We start from the raw sequence: 18284 nt of genomic DNA on the forward strand, positions 1-18284 counted from the left end.
TATATATTCAACTATTAAGATAGCACAATGATTAAAAATTGAATTTTTGAACTTAAACACAATCTTAATACTCATTTGTTAAATGATTTTAAAATATCCTTAAAAAACTGATGGTGTGCCTTGACAATCTTTGTGCCTTGTCAGTGTGCCATGAGATGAAAAAGGTTGAAAATCACTTATCTAGAAAGACAACACAACTTACTACTTACCACACTTATTGAATTTAAAAGGTTTTAAGGGCTTTACAAAAGGACTGATAATTATTAAGCAAACGAATCTCTAAAGGAGACTAATTCCACAATGCTGCCATTTGATAATGAAGGGAATAGTCAAGTAGCTTCCTAACTAGTCTGACCAAAAAAAACTTCAAAATCTGGCTACAAGTTCTATTACTAGTGGAACTGTTGTGCAAAAAAGTAATCAAGTCACATAAATATGATCTTAAGTGATAATGTAGAATTTAAACTGAGCTCTGCATAGACTCCACAGGAAGCCAGTGCAATTTTACCAGCAGCAGACCTATAGACTGAGAAAATCAATTGTGCTGCCATATTCTGAATAAGCTGCAAATGCTTAATAAGCATCATTGTACAGCCGTTAAAAATGATATTACAATAATCTAGACTGGATAAAGTTTGCTTAAACTAATAATCTGAACTTAGCTGGTTCAAAATAGTTTCCTTTTTCCGCGAAGGCAGGACTAAGGGCGCAAACTCCTCAGAAGCAAGCAGGGAAAGGCAGTTGGAGACGGGCAGCAGGGTCTTAAATAATGCGGCGCTTCGAGGGAGGTAATTGAAACTGGCGGGAGGGGAGGGTGGGGGCGAAGGACATCGCTAGACATGGATGGGGAGAGGAGGGAGGAGAATTGCTGGGCATGGATGGGCAGAGGGGGGCAGGGGAGAGAACTGCTGGGCATGGATGGACAGAGGGGGCAGGGGAGAGAATTGCTGGGCATGGATGGGTAGGGGGGGCAGGGGAGAGAAGAGAATTGCTGGGCATGGATGGATAGAGAGGGGCAGCGGGGAGAGGAGAGTTTCAGGACATGGATGGAGGGGAGAGAGCAAGAGACATTCTGGACATGGATGGAGGGGAGGGAAGGGAGAGAGAAGAAATGCTAGACATGGAGGGAAGATAGAGGAAGGAGATTAGATGAGGGAAGAGGAAGTGAGGAGAGAAACTGCACATGGATGGAGAAAATAGGCAGAAGCTGGATTCACTGTACAGTCAAGTCTGCGGAGGACCAGAAATGAAGAAGAAAGGAGGAAAGAAAAGAAATGTAAAGGAAGCCCTGGAAACGGAGTCAAGGGAACAGATAGAGAGCAGCAGAATCAGATACTGGGCCAGCATGATCAGAGAAAAAGTCACCAGACAAAGGTAGAAAAAAATAATTTTATTTTCATTATAGTGTTTGGAATGTGTTCACTTTGAGAATCAGGTGCTCAACATTAAAAGTTTATTTACTTATTTATGGCATTTTATCCCATATTCAACATGAATTAGATTGGAACCTGGGATCGTTTAATTTTTTTTTCCTGGAGAGAGTAATGCATTGCGCCCCCCCCCCCCCCCCTTCCCCAGCTATAGCCAGCTCTGCAATTTGGGGGGGGGGGGCGCAGTGGTGGATGGGGGGGCACCGAGGTGGACCGGGGAGAGAGCCTGTTTGTTAAAAATGTACCAGCACACCACTGCTTTAGGCATACCCTTGGACCCCCTCCCCAAGATAGAGATCTCCTCCAGAGGAGCTCTCCTATTTTGGCTTTCATAGGGAAATGACGGCTGCCATTCCATTTCAGTTGGATGTGGAGGACAAGCTCAGGGCTGAGTTAAGTCCTGGAATATGATTCTTTTCTGCAGGAAACTATGACAGTCCAGGTTCACAGTGTCCTGTGGGGTGTGCAGATCAGGAACTGGGAGACCTCTTCTCTGTGTGCAGGTAGTACCTGAGAAGGCAGACTCCACATACAGAGTACAGAAGGCTTCCAGATTCAAAAAGACTTACCCCGCCATTCCATTTAAGTCTAATTCGCTCTCAAAATGACCAGAGCTGCTGCACTCATGCCTTGACTCCCCTAGGTAGACAAGACCTAATTCTGGGCTCCTTTTGGTGGAAAGTTTTGGGTGGTTTAGTTTGGTTTTTTTTTTTTTTCCTTCAAATCTCCATTATTATTTTCAGCACACAGACCTACAAACTGCACACAGGCCTGTACTTGCAGTCCTTGATGTCCATTGTACCGTTTGCGGATTCTCTCACAACAGAGCAGTCCACAGAGCTTCGCCAGTTATCCAGTAAACAGAAGTATAGAAAATATCTAGCTAGGAGCACTGTTGATTTCTCTGTGGCATCCCGGCTTTAGGTGTAGGAATGTCAACTCTTGGCTATGTGTTTCTGACCTAGAACCTGCAGCTTGGGAGAGGTTGGTGGACATCCCTTGCCATGGAGACAAATCTTATTTTTTAGGACAAGGTGGAAGAGGTGGTGGATCTCATTAAAAACATGCTGATACCATCAAGTTCTGACTCACCTGCCCCCTTCTGTGTCTTCTACATCGTGGCGATATTCTGGAGGCTTTAGAAGAGGTTCCTATTACTCTCAAAGGCGCAAGAATACCTCGGCAACAGGCCCAGTGCTCCCGTCCTTGGCAGAAGCAGGCTTCCAGTTAAAGCCACCGACAGGCTTTGACAGGCTCAGAGTATAACCACAATAAGTGTGTTGGTCTGGAATGACCTTGTAGTGGGAGGGAGGCTGAAATTTTTCCAGGAAACGTGGTCACTTGTGGCAACACAAATCTCCAAATTGCCCCATCGCGTGATTCCTCAGCGCTTAGCCAAGGAAATGCTTGCAGAGGAACTCTCCTTCCTTCTCAAGGCCAATCCAGTTGAACCTGTTCCATGATTCTATTCAAGGACTTCCAGGGGGGGGGGGGGGGGGGGGGGAGGGAAGAGAGAGATTTTGTCCTATTCCTAGACCTAAGAGCCCTGAACAGATTTTTGGTCAAGAGAAAAAATTCAGGATGATTTTCCTGGGCACCCTTCTCATAATTCGGAAAAATGATTGGCTATGCTCTCTGGGTTTAAAGGATGCTTACACCCATATCCAGATATATCCCAGTCAGAGTAGGAAGCATATCTTCCAGTATCACATCTTACCGTTTGGCCCCTTCCCCCCCCCCCCCTCCCCCCCCAAGAATTTTTTTGTCTTGCTGTAGTCGCAGCATCACTACACGGACTAGAGGTGCATGTGTTTCCCTACCTGGACGATTGGTTGGTGAGGAGCATGTCAAAGGAGGGTGTTCTGGAATCCATGCAGAGAACTATTCCGGTTTTAGAGCTATTAGGGTTCCATTATAAATGACCCAGAGTTCTATCTGCTCCTGGTACAACAATTGGAGTATATAGGAATCCTGCTAGACATGGTACAGACTCGGGCCTGCCTGCAGGCAGATGCCCTCATTGCCATCACCACTCAGGTTCAGAAGTAGCCAACAGGTCACAGCTTGGCAGATGTTGAGATTGATGGGCCACATTGCCTCCACTGTGCATGTCACTCCCATGGCTCACCTCCATTTGCGAAGCATCTAGTGGACCCTTACTTCCCAGTGGCGTAAAGCCACAGGGAACCTTGCAGATGTCATCTCCATTATCCAAGAGTTGGTCCAGTCACTTCTCTGGTGGATTATTCAGGTCAGTTTGGTCCTGGGACTCCCATTCCAGATTACTCAGCAGGTGCTGACAACAGATGAACATAATAGCCATACTGGGTCAAACCAATGATCCATCTAGCTCAGCTTCCAACAGTGGCTATTCCAGGTCACAAGTACCTGGCAGAAAATAAGAACATCCACTCTGTTGTGGGGAGCCCATGTAGGTCTTTGTTCCACTTAGGAGACCGAACTTCACGTCGGCCTCCTAGAGCTATAGGTGATATGGAATGCTCTGAAGGTTTTCAGAGAGTGGCTGCTGAACCCTTGTGTCAAGAAGCTGTGAGGATGTGGCACTGGACCACCAGACACAGCATGGTGCTCTGAGCTACATACCTGGCAGAAAAGCAGAACAGTCTGGCAGACTGAGCAGAATGATGCAACCACACAAGTGGTACAACATGAGTTGCCCAAAAGATCTTCCAAGAGTGGGGCACCCCGTTGGTGGATCTTTTTGCCTCTTATCTCAGTAAGGTCCCTCTGTTTTGCTGCAGACTGAGGTCACACAACAGACTAGCGTCTGATGCATTTCTCCTCAATTTGGGGGGGGGGGGGGGGGGTGTCTCCTGTATGCATAACATCCAATTCCTGTAGTCAGGAAGACTTTGCTGAAACTCACGGGAACCGGGGGACCATGATCCTTATTACACCTTACCGTCCAAGACAGATATAGTTCTCTGGAGTTGTCCTGCGAAGAACTGAGGAGACTGGATTGTTTCACGAGACCTACCATGCAAAATGAGGGGCTCCTCCACATCCCAATCTCAAGTCCCTGGCCCTCATTCCCTGGATGTTGAGAGCATAGCATTTGAGGGTGTCTCCAGAGTCCTGTTGGACAGATTTTGCTAAAGGTGTTATACTTTTAAGTGGAGGAGGTTTGCCATCTGTGCTGAGGGCAGGGCCCTAGACCATCTCGCCCTATACAAAACTTCTTGAATACTTCCTGAACCTTTTGAGTCTGGTTTGAAGACCCACTCTGTAAGGGTTCACCTCTGTGCTTCTCACCATGTAGGGGGTAAGCCCAGCTTTGTATAGCTTCTAGTTGTTTGCTGTTGACAAAGCCCTCCATCAATACTGCCTTACTGTGCCATAGGACCTCAATGTCATCCTCCCCCAGCTGATGAAAGCTCCTTTTGAGCTGCTAGATTCCTGTTGTCTGAATTACCTGACCTGGAAGGTCTTGTTTTTGGTGGTGGTAACTTCAGCTTGAAGAGTCGGTGAGCTTTTGGCCCTAGTAGCAAATCCACATGACACAAGATATCATAAGAATAGTTCTTCGCATGCACCCAAGTTCCTTCCTAAGGTAGTGTCTGAGTTCCATTTTACTCAGTCGTCCTGCCAACTTTCTTTCCAAAACCTCATGCCTGTCCTGGCAAAAGCGTACTGTACACCTTGGACTTTTTATCTGAATGGGACTAAAGCCCATACAGTCCACCCAGCTTTTATTTCTTTTGATCAAAACAGGAAATGCGCATTAATTTGGCTAGCAGACTCTATCTCTAAACTTATTCCCATGCTGGGCTGACTGTATGGAGGGTCATGCCACAGTTCACAATGCTAGAGCCATGGCTACATCAACCCACTTGATCAGCCTGTATTGAGGAGATTTGCTGCAACATAGTCTTCAATCTACACATTCACATCTCATTACTGCCTTGAGCAGCATACCCAGAGTGACAGCTAATTTGGTCAGTCAGTCCTGCAGAATTTGGTGTCTAGAATCCAACCACTATCTTAGGCCTATTTTTCTTCTTTTCTAGGCGGCACCTTCACAACAAGATTGTATGTGGTTTCAGGTTAATTGGTTCTGGTTGGCCTTGCCATTGCAAGCCGTCATCCCTTAGTTGTTTTTCAGTGAGCCTGGTAGCTAGGGATTCCCATATGTAAGAAATGTCTGTCTTAGCCTCAGTGAGAGTGAAGTTACGCCTGCAGCAGATGATGTTCGAGGACAGTAGGACACACATTCTCACTTCTCCCACCTCCCCTAGGAATTTCTTTTTAAAGCTTTGTTGTACTGCTGGCCATGCGTGCTCACACAGGCCAGAAAGGCACTCGCACATGTACAGAGAGAAGCTGCCAGAAACTTCTTAAAGCTATAAAGTACTGGGGCGCGTCCGCAGTGGACCTTGTCAAACGTCAACTCGTACATGAAAATGCATGTCTTGCTTTCCTTGGAGAACTGCTACAAGTGAGTTAACCTTGCTTTATACAGTAGTAGGTCACAAGATAAGTACCATTGATGGTTTGGCCAAAAAAAACTGCATGTAAAATATTTGATCTGTCTTGTTTTTGATATAAAATGCAACTCTTGTGACAATTTCACATGTTTAAAATGTTAGCTGTCCAAACCGTGGCATTTTTATCTATATCCTGAAATCAAATTCTATAAGTATCTAATCATTGTCCCTTAATGATTGTCCTGGTTTCTTGAACAGTTCTGCTTGTTGAAACAGATGCTGCCTTTTTTCCTTTCGACCTGTATGTTTTGTGTGTTAGAATGAATAATCATACAAGTTGGTAACATAATGGTTGTCCCAAGTGTAAGTTCTGTTTTTCTTCCACCTACTCCTCTCTTCTATGACATTAAGGGTTTATTTTTAACTCTCAACAGAAGAAATCAAGAGTAGTCCTTCCGAGAGTCCTTTGATGGAGAAGAACAGGGATATGCACCGTCCAATTCTAAAACAAGACCCAGAGAGTGTTAAGCTACCACTTGGTAATGGGATCTGTGCTGAAAACAAGAACACAACTACAAATACAGTGACTGCTGCAATACCACAAAGAGCAGCTGTGGAGGAGAGAACAGTTTCCTTTAATCTAGGAGACTGTGAAGAAGGGCATGAGAGGGAGCTGAAGGAAACAAATGTTGACAATGTAATTAGTGGTGAGTTGAAGTAAGATTATTGACCTAATTTTGTGGGGAAAGACTGACAAAACTTTTGGTGATCTAGTTTAATGATTCTTGTTCAGTTAACTCAGTTAAGCTCCTTTCCGGTTGAAGAATTAGTTGTGACATTTGAACACTGTGACTCCCTTCTTGAGAATCTTTTCCCTTTCCTTTCATTGATAGCTCAAAGTGAGTTACATTCAGGTGTACTAGCAAAACCTGTAGGAGGTATTTTACTGTTCCCTGAGGCTTACAATCTGTACCTGAGGCAGTGAAGGTTAAAACATAGTAAATGACGGCAGAAAAAGACCTGCATGGTCCATCCAGTCTGCCCAACAAGACAAACTCATATGTGCTACTTTTTGTGTATACCCTACTTTGATTTGTACCTGTCCTCTTCAGGGCACAGACCGTATAAGTCTGCCCAGCACTATCCCCGCCACCGGCTCTGCCACCCAATCTCGGCTAAGCTCCTTAGGATCCATTCCTTCTGAACAGGATTCCTTTATGTGTATCCCACGCGTGTTTGAATTCTGGGGTTTGATGCATAAAGAGGCACATTAGCCACTGATTTGAACAGCTTCTATTGTGAGCGTTCGGCAAAAATTGCCCATGTAATGCAGTAGTCATTGAGCATGCAAATTAATACTGCATTTAAAATGTGGCAGTGATCCACAGCTCATTGCAGAATGTCCCCCCTTTTGTCAGTACATGAGTGGCGATTGGCTCACACACTGACAGGAAGGGTAACATTTAAAAAAAAAAAAAAAGCCACTGGCTTTTGCATCATGTCTCTGCCTAGAGCCGCTGCAGTCCCCCATCCCCAGACTTATTTAAAATATAGACAGATAGATCCCTGGTGTCTAGTGGAATTCCAGACTTAACCAAAAAAAAAAAAAAAAATTCCTTGATGTTCTTTATTTGGCAGACCTTGCTCAGTGCATCCCTGGATGCATCATAAGATCAGGTGTGATGTTGCCAGAGATGGGAGCAATTGGGCATCACACCTGCATCTTTTTAAGATATGCTCTTGGGGGGGGGGGGGGAGGCCCTGGGGGAAGGGTCAGGAGTGGTGTTGTGACTAGACAAGAGGTTATTTTAATTAAGTTGGGCATAGAGAGATCGGGTTGGCAAGGTAGGGGGTACCACTAGACACCAAGAATATTCTTGGGGGGGGGGGGGGGGGTTGGAGAATGGGTGATCAGAAGATAAGAGGGAGATACTTATTAGCTGTTCTGCCCTAATGTAGAGAACAAGCTAATTCTTCACACTGCCTCGGACCTGGTGGTAATTTTCTTGCATTGTGCTCCTAAAACGTGTCTACATTGGGGTGGAATAGCAGATGTACATTTAAATGAATGGCAAAGAGGCTGTGCACTGGTGCCTAATGCAAGGTTTTGCTCAAGTACAATCATTTTTTATATTGGGTGGCTATTAAATTGCTTGTTCCTTCCTCTCCATATCATTCCTGACGAATGGGTATGTGACCTCTGACCAGCAGATGGGAGACTAAGAACTACTGGGTGATGTCATAATATAAATGTCTGTGCAGCCCACCTGCCAGTATTTCTGTCTCTTCAGCAGAGGGAAGGTGAATACCTGTGCAGCCCTCATGAAGACTAGCTTGGTTTTGGTGTGCCCTTGTGGCCCCTTATGGTTTGTTTTGGTTTTTTGTTTTGTTTTAACAGACATGCCCTAAGGCAAAGACCTGCCGGAGGAGTGTTCATTTCCAGATTTGCCTGCTTACGGGTGTTCAGGTTCCCTGAGATCCAGACATCTTTTTTTTTTTTTGTTGTTTTAGAATAGGTATATACCTGGATTCTCAAGCGCCAGGACCTATCTCCTACACCATTGCCTAAGTGCAGGTTCTGGAAGGAACCTGGGGTCCCTTCTGTGCATAGATGGTATTGTATATTCTCCGAGGACAAGCAGGCTGCTTGTTCTCACTGATGGGTGACGTCCACGGCAGCCCCTCCAATCGGAATCTTCACTAGCAAAAGCCTTTGCTAGTCCTCGCGCGCCGATGCGCACCGCGCATGCGCGGCCGTCTTCCTGCCCGAAACCGGCTCGTGCCGGCCAGTCTTCTTTTGTCCGCGCTCGGTACGGTCGTGTTACGCCGTTCGCGCCCCTTAAGTCGACCTCGCGCGTCTATTTTTGACTTTCGCTAACTAAAAAAAAGAGAGGATTTCGGGAAAGGACCTTTTCGGTCTTTTTCCTTTTCCGCTATTTCCAGTTTTTGCCCCGGTAAGTTTTCTTTCGTCTTCGGGGTAGGCCCTTTCCAGGCCTCGGGTCGAATTTTTTTCTTCCCCTCTTTTTGGTGCCTACCGCAATTACGAGTTTTGATCTCGCCGGCGTGATTTTTCCGCCCATGTCATCGAAGTCTCCCAGCGGCTTCAAGAAGTGCACCCAGTGTGCCCGGGTAATCTCGCTCACTGACAGGCACGCGTCGTGTCTTCATTTTCTGGGGGCTGGGCACCGCCCGCAGGCCTGTAGTCTGTGCGCCCTTTTACAAAAGCGGACTCAGGTAGCGAGATTGGCCCAGTGGAACGTTTTGTTCTCGGGCTCTTCGTCGGCATCGGCACCGGGAGTATCGAGTGCATCGACGTCGCCAGCGTCTAGACCTCCGTCCTCGGCCGCGACTGCATCCAGTGTATCGAGGCATCGGGGCTGACACATCGGAGGGCTGCGTCAGTGGTACCGGGACCTCCACTTCTGCTGATGTCGTCGGACGGTGGTGCTTCGACTGGAGTGCAGGTGAGGGCTGTCCATTCCCCTGCTGGTGGCGGTGAGCCTTTGGGTGGGTCTCCCCCTACTGAGGGCTCCTGCGGTACAGCCCCCCCCTCCCCCGAGACCGACCCTCTTCGGCCTCGGCCCCGAGGAAGCGACGGCTGGATTCTACGTCCTCTTCGTCGGTGCCGGGAAGCTCCGGTGACATGCTTCGTCCCAAGAAGTCGAAGAAGCATCGACACCGGTCCCCTTCCCATATCGGTACCGAGAGCTCTGGGTTGCCGAGGGAGTCGGCACCCAGTAGGCATCGGCACCGAGAGGACCGCTCACCCTCTGTTCAAGAGGTGTCGATGCGCTCCACTATGGACAGCCCGGAACAGCCTCCACGCCCGGAACAGACTCTGACATCGACACCTGCATCGGCTTCCACGTCTTTCTCCACAGCCGCTCTGCACGAGAGTCTCCGGGCCGTTCTCCCAGAGATTCTGGGAGAGCTGTTGCGCCCTTCTCCTCCGGTACCGGGGGTGCTTGCGCCTCTGGTACTGTCGAGTGAGGCGCCGGCTGGCCCCTTGCCCGGGGTGAGGTCTCCGACATCGGTGCCGCGTGCGGTACCGACTGCGGTCGCCTCCCAGGAAGGCTCCCCGACGACGTCAGCGGAGGGAGCTTCGCCGGTGCGGGCGAGGGAGTCTACCTCTCGACGCTCCCACCGTGGCCGTGGTTCCACGGAGTCGAGCCGGGCACGGCTTCAGACACAGGTCCGTGAACTTGTGTCTGATACCGAAGGTGAGGCCTCGTGGGAGGAGGAGGAGGACATCAGGTATTTCTCTGACGAGGAGTCTGATGGCCTTCCTTCTGATCCCACTCCCTCCCCTGAAAGGCAGCTTTCTCCTCCCGAGAGTCTGTCTTTTGCGGCCTTTGTCCGGGAGATGTCTACGGCCATCCCCTTCCCGGTGGTTGTGGAGGACGAGCCCAGGGCTGAAATGTTTGAGCTCCTGGACTATCCTTCTCCACCTAAGGAAGCGTCCACAGTACCCATGCATCATGTCCTCAAAAAGACATTGCTGGCGAACTGGACCAAGCCACTAAGTAATCCCCACATTCCCAAAAAGATCGAGTCCCAGTACCGGATCCATGGGGACCCAGAGCTGATGCGCACTCAGTTGCCTCACGACTCTGGAGTTGTGGATTTGGCCCTAAAGAAGGCTAAGAGTTCTAGGGAACATGCTTCGGCGCCCCCGGGCAAGGACTCTAGAACCTTAGACTCCTTTGGGAGGAAGGCCTACCATTCTTCTATGCTCGTGGCCAAAATCCAGTCTTACCAGCTCTACACGAGCATACACATGCGGAACAATGTGCGGCAGTTGGCGGGCTTGGTGGACAAGCTCCCCCCTGAGCAAGCCAAGCCTTTTCAGGAGGTGGTCAGGCAGCTGAAGGCATGCAGAAAATTCCTGGCCAGAGGGGTGTATGACACCTTCGATGTTGCGTCCAGGGCCGCTGCTCAAGGTTTGGTGATGCGCAGACTCTCATGGCTGCGTGCCTCCGACCTGGAGAATAGGATCCAGCAGCGGATTGCGGACTCACCTTGCCGTGCGGATAACATTTTTGGAGAGAAAGTCGAGCAGGTGGTAGAGCAGCTCCTCCAGCGGGATACCGCTTTCGACAAGTTCTCCCGCCGGCAGCCTTCAGCTTCTACCTCTACAGGTAGACGACTTTTGGGGGGAACTAAGACTGTTCCCTACTCTTCTGGTAAGGGTAGGTACAATCCTCCTTTTTGACAGCCTGCGGCCCAGGCTAAGCTCCAGCGCGCTCGCTCTCGTCAGCAGAGTGCGCCTCAGCAAGGCCCCTCGGCTCCCCAGCAAAAGCAAGGGACGAGCTTTTGACTGGCTCCAGCAGAGCATAGCCGACATCCAAGTGTCAGTGCCGGGCGACCTGCCAGTCGGAGGGAGGTTGAAAGTTTTTCACCAAAGGTGGCCTCTCATAACCTCCGATCAGTGGGTTCTTCAAATAGTCCGGCAAGGATACACCCTCAATTTGGCCTCCAAACCTCCAAATTGTCCACCGGGAGCTCAGTCTTACAGCTTCCAACACAAGCAGGTACTTGCAGAGGAACTCTCCGCCCTTCTCAGCGCCAATGCGGTCGAGCCCGTGCCATCCGGGCAGGAAGGGCTGGGATTCTATTCCAGGTACTTCCTTGTGGAAAAGAAAACGGGGGATGCGTCCCATCCTAGACCTAAGGGCCCTGAACAAATATCTGGTCAAGGAAAAGTTCAGGATGCTTTCCCTGGGCACCCTTCTTCCCATGATTCAGGAAAACGATTGGCTATGCTCTCTGGACTTGAAGGACGCCTACATGCACATCCCGATACTGCCAGCTCACAGACAGTATCTGCGATTTCAGCTGGGCACACGTCACTTCCAGTACTGTGTGCTACCCTTTGGGCTCGCCTCTGCGCCCAGAGTGTTAACGAAGTGCTTGACTGTGGTAGCAGCGGCACTTCGCAGACTGGGAGTGCATGTGTTCCCTTATCTCGACGATTGGCTGGTGAAGAACACATCCGAGGCAGGAGCTCTACAGTCCATGCAGATGACTATTTTGCCTCCTGGAGCTATTGAGGTTTGTGATAAATTATCCAAAGTCCCATCTTCTCCCAGTGCAGAAACTCGAATTCATAGGAGCTCTGCTGGATTCTCGGACGGCTCGTGCCTATCTCCCAGAGGCGAGAGCCAACAACTTGTCCCTCGTCTCGCGGGTGCGAGCGTCCCAGCAGATCACAGCTCGGCAGATGTTGAGATTGCTGGGCCACATGGCCTCCACAGTTCATGTGACTCCCATGGCCCGCCTTCACATGAGATCTGCTCAATGGACCCTAGCTTCCCAGTGGTTTCAGGCTGCTGGGGATCTAGAAGACGTGATCCACCTGTCCACGAGTTTTCTCAAATCCCTGTATTGGTGGACGATTTGGTCCAATTTGACTCTGGGACGTCCTTTCCAAATTCCTCAGCCACAAAAAGTGCTGACTTCGGATGCGTCTCTCCTGGGGTGGGGAGCTCATGTTGATGGGCTTCCCACCCAAGAAAGCTGGTCCCTCCAGGAACGCGATCTGCAGATCAATCTTCTGGAGTTGCGAGCGGTCTGGAACGCTCTGAAGGCTTTCAGAGATCGGCTGTCCCACCAAATTATCCAAATTCAGACAGACAACCAGGTTGCCATGTATTACATCAACAAACAGGGGGGCACCGGATCTCGCCCCCTGTGTCAGGAAGCCGTCCGCATGTGGCTCTGGGCTCGCCGTCACGGCATGGTGCTCCAAGCCACATACCTGGCAGGCGTAAACAACAGTCTGGCCGACAGGTTGAGCAGGATCATGCAACCTCACGAGTGGTCGCTCAACTCCCGAATGGTGCGACAGCTCTTCCAAGCGTGGGGCACCCCCTTGGTAGATCTCTTCGCATCTCGAGCCAACCACAAGGTCCCTCAGTTCTGTTCCAGGCTTCAGGCCCACGGCAGACTGGCATCGGATGCCTTCCTCCTGGACTGGGGGGAAGGTCTACTGTATGCTTATCCTCCCATATCTCTGGTCGGGAAGACTTTGTTGAAACTCAAGCAAGACCGAGGCACCATGATTCTGATTGCTCCCTTTTGGCCGCGTCAGATCTGGTTCCCTCTTCTTCTAGAGTTATCCTCCGAAGAACCGTGGAGATTGGAGTGTTTTCCGACCCTCATCACACAGAACGAAGGGGCGCTTCTGCATCCCAGCCTCCGGTCCCTGGCTCTCACGGCCTGGATGTTGAGAGCGTAGACTTTGCCTCTTTGGGTCTGTCAGAGGGCGTCTCCCGTGTCTTGCTTGCTTTCATAAAAAGATTCCACTAAGAGGAGTTACTTCTTTTTATGGAGGAGGTTTGCCATCTGGTGTGACATTAAGGCCTTAGATCCTCGCTCCTGTCCTACACAGACCCTGCTTGAATACCTTCTGCACTTGTCTGAGTCTGGTCTGAAGACCAACTCTGTAAGGGTTCACCTTAGTACAATCAGTGCATACCATTACCGTGTGGAAGGTAAGCCGATCTCAGGACAGCCTTTAGTTCGCTTCATGAGAGGTTTGCTTTTGTCAAAGCCCCCCGTCAAACCTCCTACAGTGTCATGGGATCTCAATGTCGTTCTCACCCAGCTGATGAAACCTCCTTTTGAGCCACTGGACTCCTGCCATCTGAAGTACTTGACCTGGAAGGTCATTTTCTTGGTGGCAGTTACTTCAGCTCGTAGAGTCAGTGAGCTTCAGGCCCTGGTAGCCCAGGCCCCTTACACCAAATTTTATCACAACAGAGTGGTCCTCCGCACTCACCCTAAGTTCTTGCCAAAGGTTGTGTCGGAGTTCCATCTGAACCAGTCAATTGTCTTGCCAACATTCTTTCCCCGTCCTCATTCCTGCCCTACTGAATGTCAGCTGCACACATTGGACTGCAAGAGAGCATTGGCCTTCTATCTGGAGCGGACACAGCCCAACAGACAGTCCGCCCAATTGTTTGTTTCTTTTGATCCCAACAGGAGGGGAGTGGCTGTGGGGAAACGCACCATATCCAATTGGCTAGCAGATTGCATTTCCTTCACTTACGCCCAGGCTGGGCTGGCTCTTGAGGGTCATGTCACGGCTCATAATGTTAGAGCCATGGCAGCGTCGGTAGCCCACTTGAAGTCAGCCACTATTGAAGAGATTTGCAAAGCTGCGACGTGGTCATCTGTCCACACATTCACATCTCATTACTGCCTGCAGCAGGATACCCGAAGCGACAGTCGGTTCGGGCAGTCAGTGCTTCAGAATCTGTTCGGGGTTTAGAATCCAACTCCACCCCCCTAGGCCCATGTTTATTCTGTTCCAGGCTGCACTCTCAGTTAGTTGGATAAATTGTTAGGTCAATCTCAGTTATGTCCTCGCCGTTGCGAGGCCCAATTGACCATGGTTGTTGTTTTGAGTGAGCCTGGGGGCTAGGGTTACCCCATCAGTGAGAACAAGCAGCCTGCTTGTCCTCGGAGAAAGCGAATGCTACATACCTGTAGAAGGTATTCTCCGAGGACAGCAGGCTGATTGTTCTCACGACTGGGTGACGTCCGCGGCAGCCCCCACCAACCGGAAAGAAGCTTCGCGGGACGGTCGGCACGCAGGGCACGCCCACCGCGCATGCGCGGCCGTCTTCCCGCCCGTGCGCGACCGCTCCCGCCAGTTCCTTTTTTTCCGCGTCTGGAGAGGGTTGTGCTTTGCTGCTCTCTCTGTTTCAGCCGCCGGAATTTCGATCGCGTTTACGCGGATCGTCGCTTTTCTTTTTCTCTCTTGTTTTTGGTTACCGCCGGTTTCCTTTTCAAAAAAAAAAAAAAACCTGAGCGTGTGGAGCACGCGCTCCCCTTTTCCCTCGCTTCCAGCGGGGACGCCGCGTTGCGGCCTAGTGGCCGCTCGGTCGTTTCTTTTTTCGAGGTGTGATTCCAGCCACCATTGACGACTTTGACTTCGCCGATGCGATTTTTCCGTCGATGTCCTCGAAGGTCCCGAGTGGATTTAAAAAGTGTGGTCGCTGCGGCCGGCCGATCTCGCAGACCGACACCCACGCTTGGTGCCTCCAGTGCCTCGGGCCGGAGCACAATATCAAGTCGTGTTCCCTGTGTCTCGGTCTCCGGAAACGGACTCAGGTTGCGAGGCAAGTTCTGCGGGACCGTCTTTTTGGAACTTGCGCCGGCCCCTCGACGTCGACCTCGACGGCATCGGTATCGACGCCCGGTCCTTCGGTACCGGTATCGATGCCCGAGACATCGGCACTGATGGCATCGACCCCAGGAGAACAGGTCCCGTCGGCCCCCGGTCCTCCGGTGAGAGTGGAGGTGAGAGGCCGCGTGGGCAGTCGGCCCCGGGACCGAACCCTGTCTGACCCGGTACCTCGAGACCGAGGGGGATCGACCTCCTCCATGCCTTCCGGCGCCGGTGACGGCATCGCAAGAAGGATAAGAAGCGTCGTCACCGGTCGCCCTCGGTGCATCCGGATATCGGAGAGGAGGCGACGCCGAAGCGTACTCGTCGAGTGGAGAGGTCCCCGTCGGTCGTGGGAGGTACCGACGCGTCGGGGTTCCGGCACCTCGGTGCCGTCTCCTGGCCCCCATCAGCTTCTGACGCCGACACCCCTACCGGCCCCACCGCCTTTCCCGGCAGCGGCCTGGACGAGTTCCTCAGAGCCATCCTTCCGGGGATCCTGGAAGGGCTGATGGCGCCAGGCTGTGCTGGCGCCGGGGGTGCTTGCGCCCTCGGCGCCGATGTCTGTGGCGCCGGCGAGCTCTAGCCCGGCGCCGGGGGCCGTCGACACCCGCCGCCGCTTGCGGCGCCGGTCTCGACCCGCCACGCAGGTGGAGTCGACGTCGATGGAGGGAGCTCCGTCCCCGCCGGCGCGGGAGTCCACCGCTCGACGACACCGAGACCCTGGTGCCTCGACGTCGAGCCGGGCCCGGTTCAGGACTCAGCTACATGAGCTTATGTCCGATACCGAGGATGAGGACTCGTGGGGGGAAGAGGAGGACACTAGATATTTCTCCTCAGAGGAGTCTACGGGCCTTCCCTCGGACCCCACGCCTTCACCGGAGAGGAAGCTCTCACCTCCCGAGAGTCTCTCCTTTGCTTCCTTTGTGCGGGATATGTCTATTAGCATTCCCTTCCCCGTGGTCTCTGTGGAAGAGCCGAGGGCCGAGATGCTCGAGGTCCTCGACTTTCCATCACTACCTAGAGAGCCCTCCACGGTGCCGCTGCACAATGTCCTCAAAGAGACACTGCTTCGGAACTGGGTGCGACCGTTAACTAACCCCACCATTCCCAAGAAAGCAGAGTCCCAATACAGGATCCACTCCGACCCAGAGTTAATGCGGCCCCAATTGCCCCATGACTCAGCGGTCGTGGATTCTGCTCTCAAGAGGGCACGGAGTTCGAGGGGATACCGCCTCGGCGCCCCCGGGGCGGGAGTCTCGCACTCTGGACTCGTTTGGGAGGAAGGCCTACCAATCCTCCATGCTCGTGACCCGCATCCAGTCATACCTGCTCTATATGAGCATTCACATGCGGACCTATGTGCAACAACTGGCGGACCTGGTCGAGAAGCTCCCGCCGGAGCAGTCCAGGCCTTATCAGGAGGTGGTCAGGCAGCTGAAGGCGTGCAGAAAGTTCCTGTCCAGGGGTATCTATGACACCTGTGACGTGGCATCTCGTGCTGCGGCCCAAGGTATAGTGATGCGCAGGCTCTCATGGCTGCGTGCCTCTGACCTGGACAACCGCACCCAGCAGAGACTGGCCGACGTCCCTTGCCGGGGGGATAACATTTTCGATGAGAAGGTCGAGCAGATGGTGGACCAACTGCATCAGCGGGAAACCGCCCTCGACAAACTCTCCCACCGGGCGCCTTCAGCATCCACCTCCACAGGTGGACGTTTTTCCCGGGCCCGGCAGGCTGCACCCTATTCTTTTGCAAAGCGTAGGTACAACCAGCCGGCCCGAAGGCCTCGTCAGGCACAGGGACAGCCCCAGCGCGCTCGTTCCCGTCAACAGCGTGCGCCTAAGCAGCCCCTGCACCTCCACAGCAAAAGCCAGGGACGGGCTTTTGACTGGATCCACGGGAACATAGCCGCCCTCAAAGTGTCCGTACCGGACGATCTGCCGGTCGGGGGGAGGTTAAAATTTTTTCACCAAAGGTGGCCTCTCATAACCTCCGACCAGTGGGTTCTCCAAATAGTGCGGTGCGGATACGCCCTGAATTTGGCCTCCCTGCCTCCAAATTGTCCTCCGGGAGCTCAATCCTTCAGCTCCATCACAAGCAGGTACTTGCAGAGGAACTCTCCGCCCTTCTCAGCGCCAATGCGGTCGAGCCCGTACCACCCGGGCAGGAAGGGCAGGGATTCTATTCCAGGTACTTCCTTGTGGAAAAGAAAACAGGGGGGATGCGTCCCATCCTAGACCTGAGAGGCCTGAACAAATTCCTGGTCAAAGAAAAGTTCTGCCAATGATTCAGAAAAACGATTGGCTATGTTCCCTGGATTTAAAGGATGCATATACTCACATCCCGATACTGCCAGCTCACAGACAGTATCTCAGATTCCGCCTGGGCGCACGGCACTTTCAGTATTGTGTGCTGCCCTTTGGGCTCGACTCCGCCCCACGAGTGTTTACAAAGTGCCTCGTGGTGGTGGCGGCGTACCTACGCAGGCTGGGAGTGCACGTGTTCCCATATCTCGACGATTGGCTGGTCAAGAACACCTCGGAGGCAGGAGCCCTCCGGTCCATGCAGTGCACTATTCAACTCCTGGAGCTGCTGGGGTTTGTGATAAATTACCCAAAGTCCCATCTCCAGCCAACCCAGTCTCTGGAATTCATAGGAGCTCTGCTGAATACCCAGACGGCTCAGGCCTTCCTTCCCGAAGCGAGGGCCAACAACCTCCTGTCTCTCGCTTCGCAGGCCAGAGCGTCTCAGCAGGTCACAGCTCGGCAGATGTTGAGACTCCTGGGTCATATGGCCTCTACAGTTCATGTGACTCCCATGGCTCGTCTTCACATGAGATCTGCTCAATGGACCCTAGCTTCCCAGTGGTTCCAAGCCACCGGGAATCTAGAAGATGTCATCCGCCTCTCCACCAGTTGCCGCACTTCACTGCTCTGGTGGACCATCCGGACCAATTTGACTCTGGGACGTCCATTCCAAATTCCGCAGCCCACGAAGGTGCTGACGACGGATGCATCTCGCCTGGGTTGGGGAGCTCATGTCGATGGGCTTCACACCCAGGGTCTGTGGTCCCTCCAGGAAAAGGATCTGCAGATCAACCTCCTGGAGCTCCGAGCGATCTGGAACGCGCTGAAGGCTTTCAGAGATCGGCTGTCCTGCCAAATTATCCAAATTCGGACAGACAATCAGGTTGCAATGTATTACGTCAACAAGCAGGGGGCACCGGATCTCGC

At 51.8% G+C, this 18284-nt stretch overlaps 1 protein-coding gene across 2 annotated transcripts in view; it reads left to right on the forward strand.

Annotated features, from left to right (window-relative positions):
* The window catches only part of SLC20A1 (solute carrier family 20 member 1), a 131905-nt gene that overhangs the window by 82938 nt on the left and 30683 nt on the right, over positions 1-18284 (forward strand). For both annotated transcript variants that reach the window (XM_030201711.1, XM_030201710.1), the window contains exon 7: positions 6310-6582. In XM_030201711.1, the coding sequence (XP_030057571.1) occupies positions 6310-6582 (273 nt within the window). The remainder of the gene's footprint in view (positions 1-6309; positions 6583-18284) is intronic.

The sequence above is a fragment of the Microcaecilia unicolor genome, chromosome 4 (genome assembly GCF_901765095.1).
Source record: "Microcaecilia unicolor chromosome 4, aMicUni1.1, whole genome shotgun sequence".
NCBI lineage: Eukaryota > Metazoa > Chordata > Amphibia > Gymnophiona > Siphonopidae > Microcaecilia > Microcaecilia unicolor.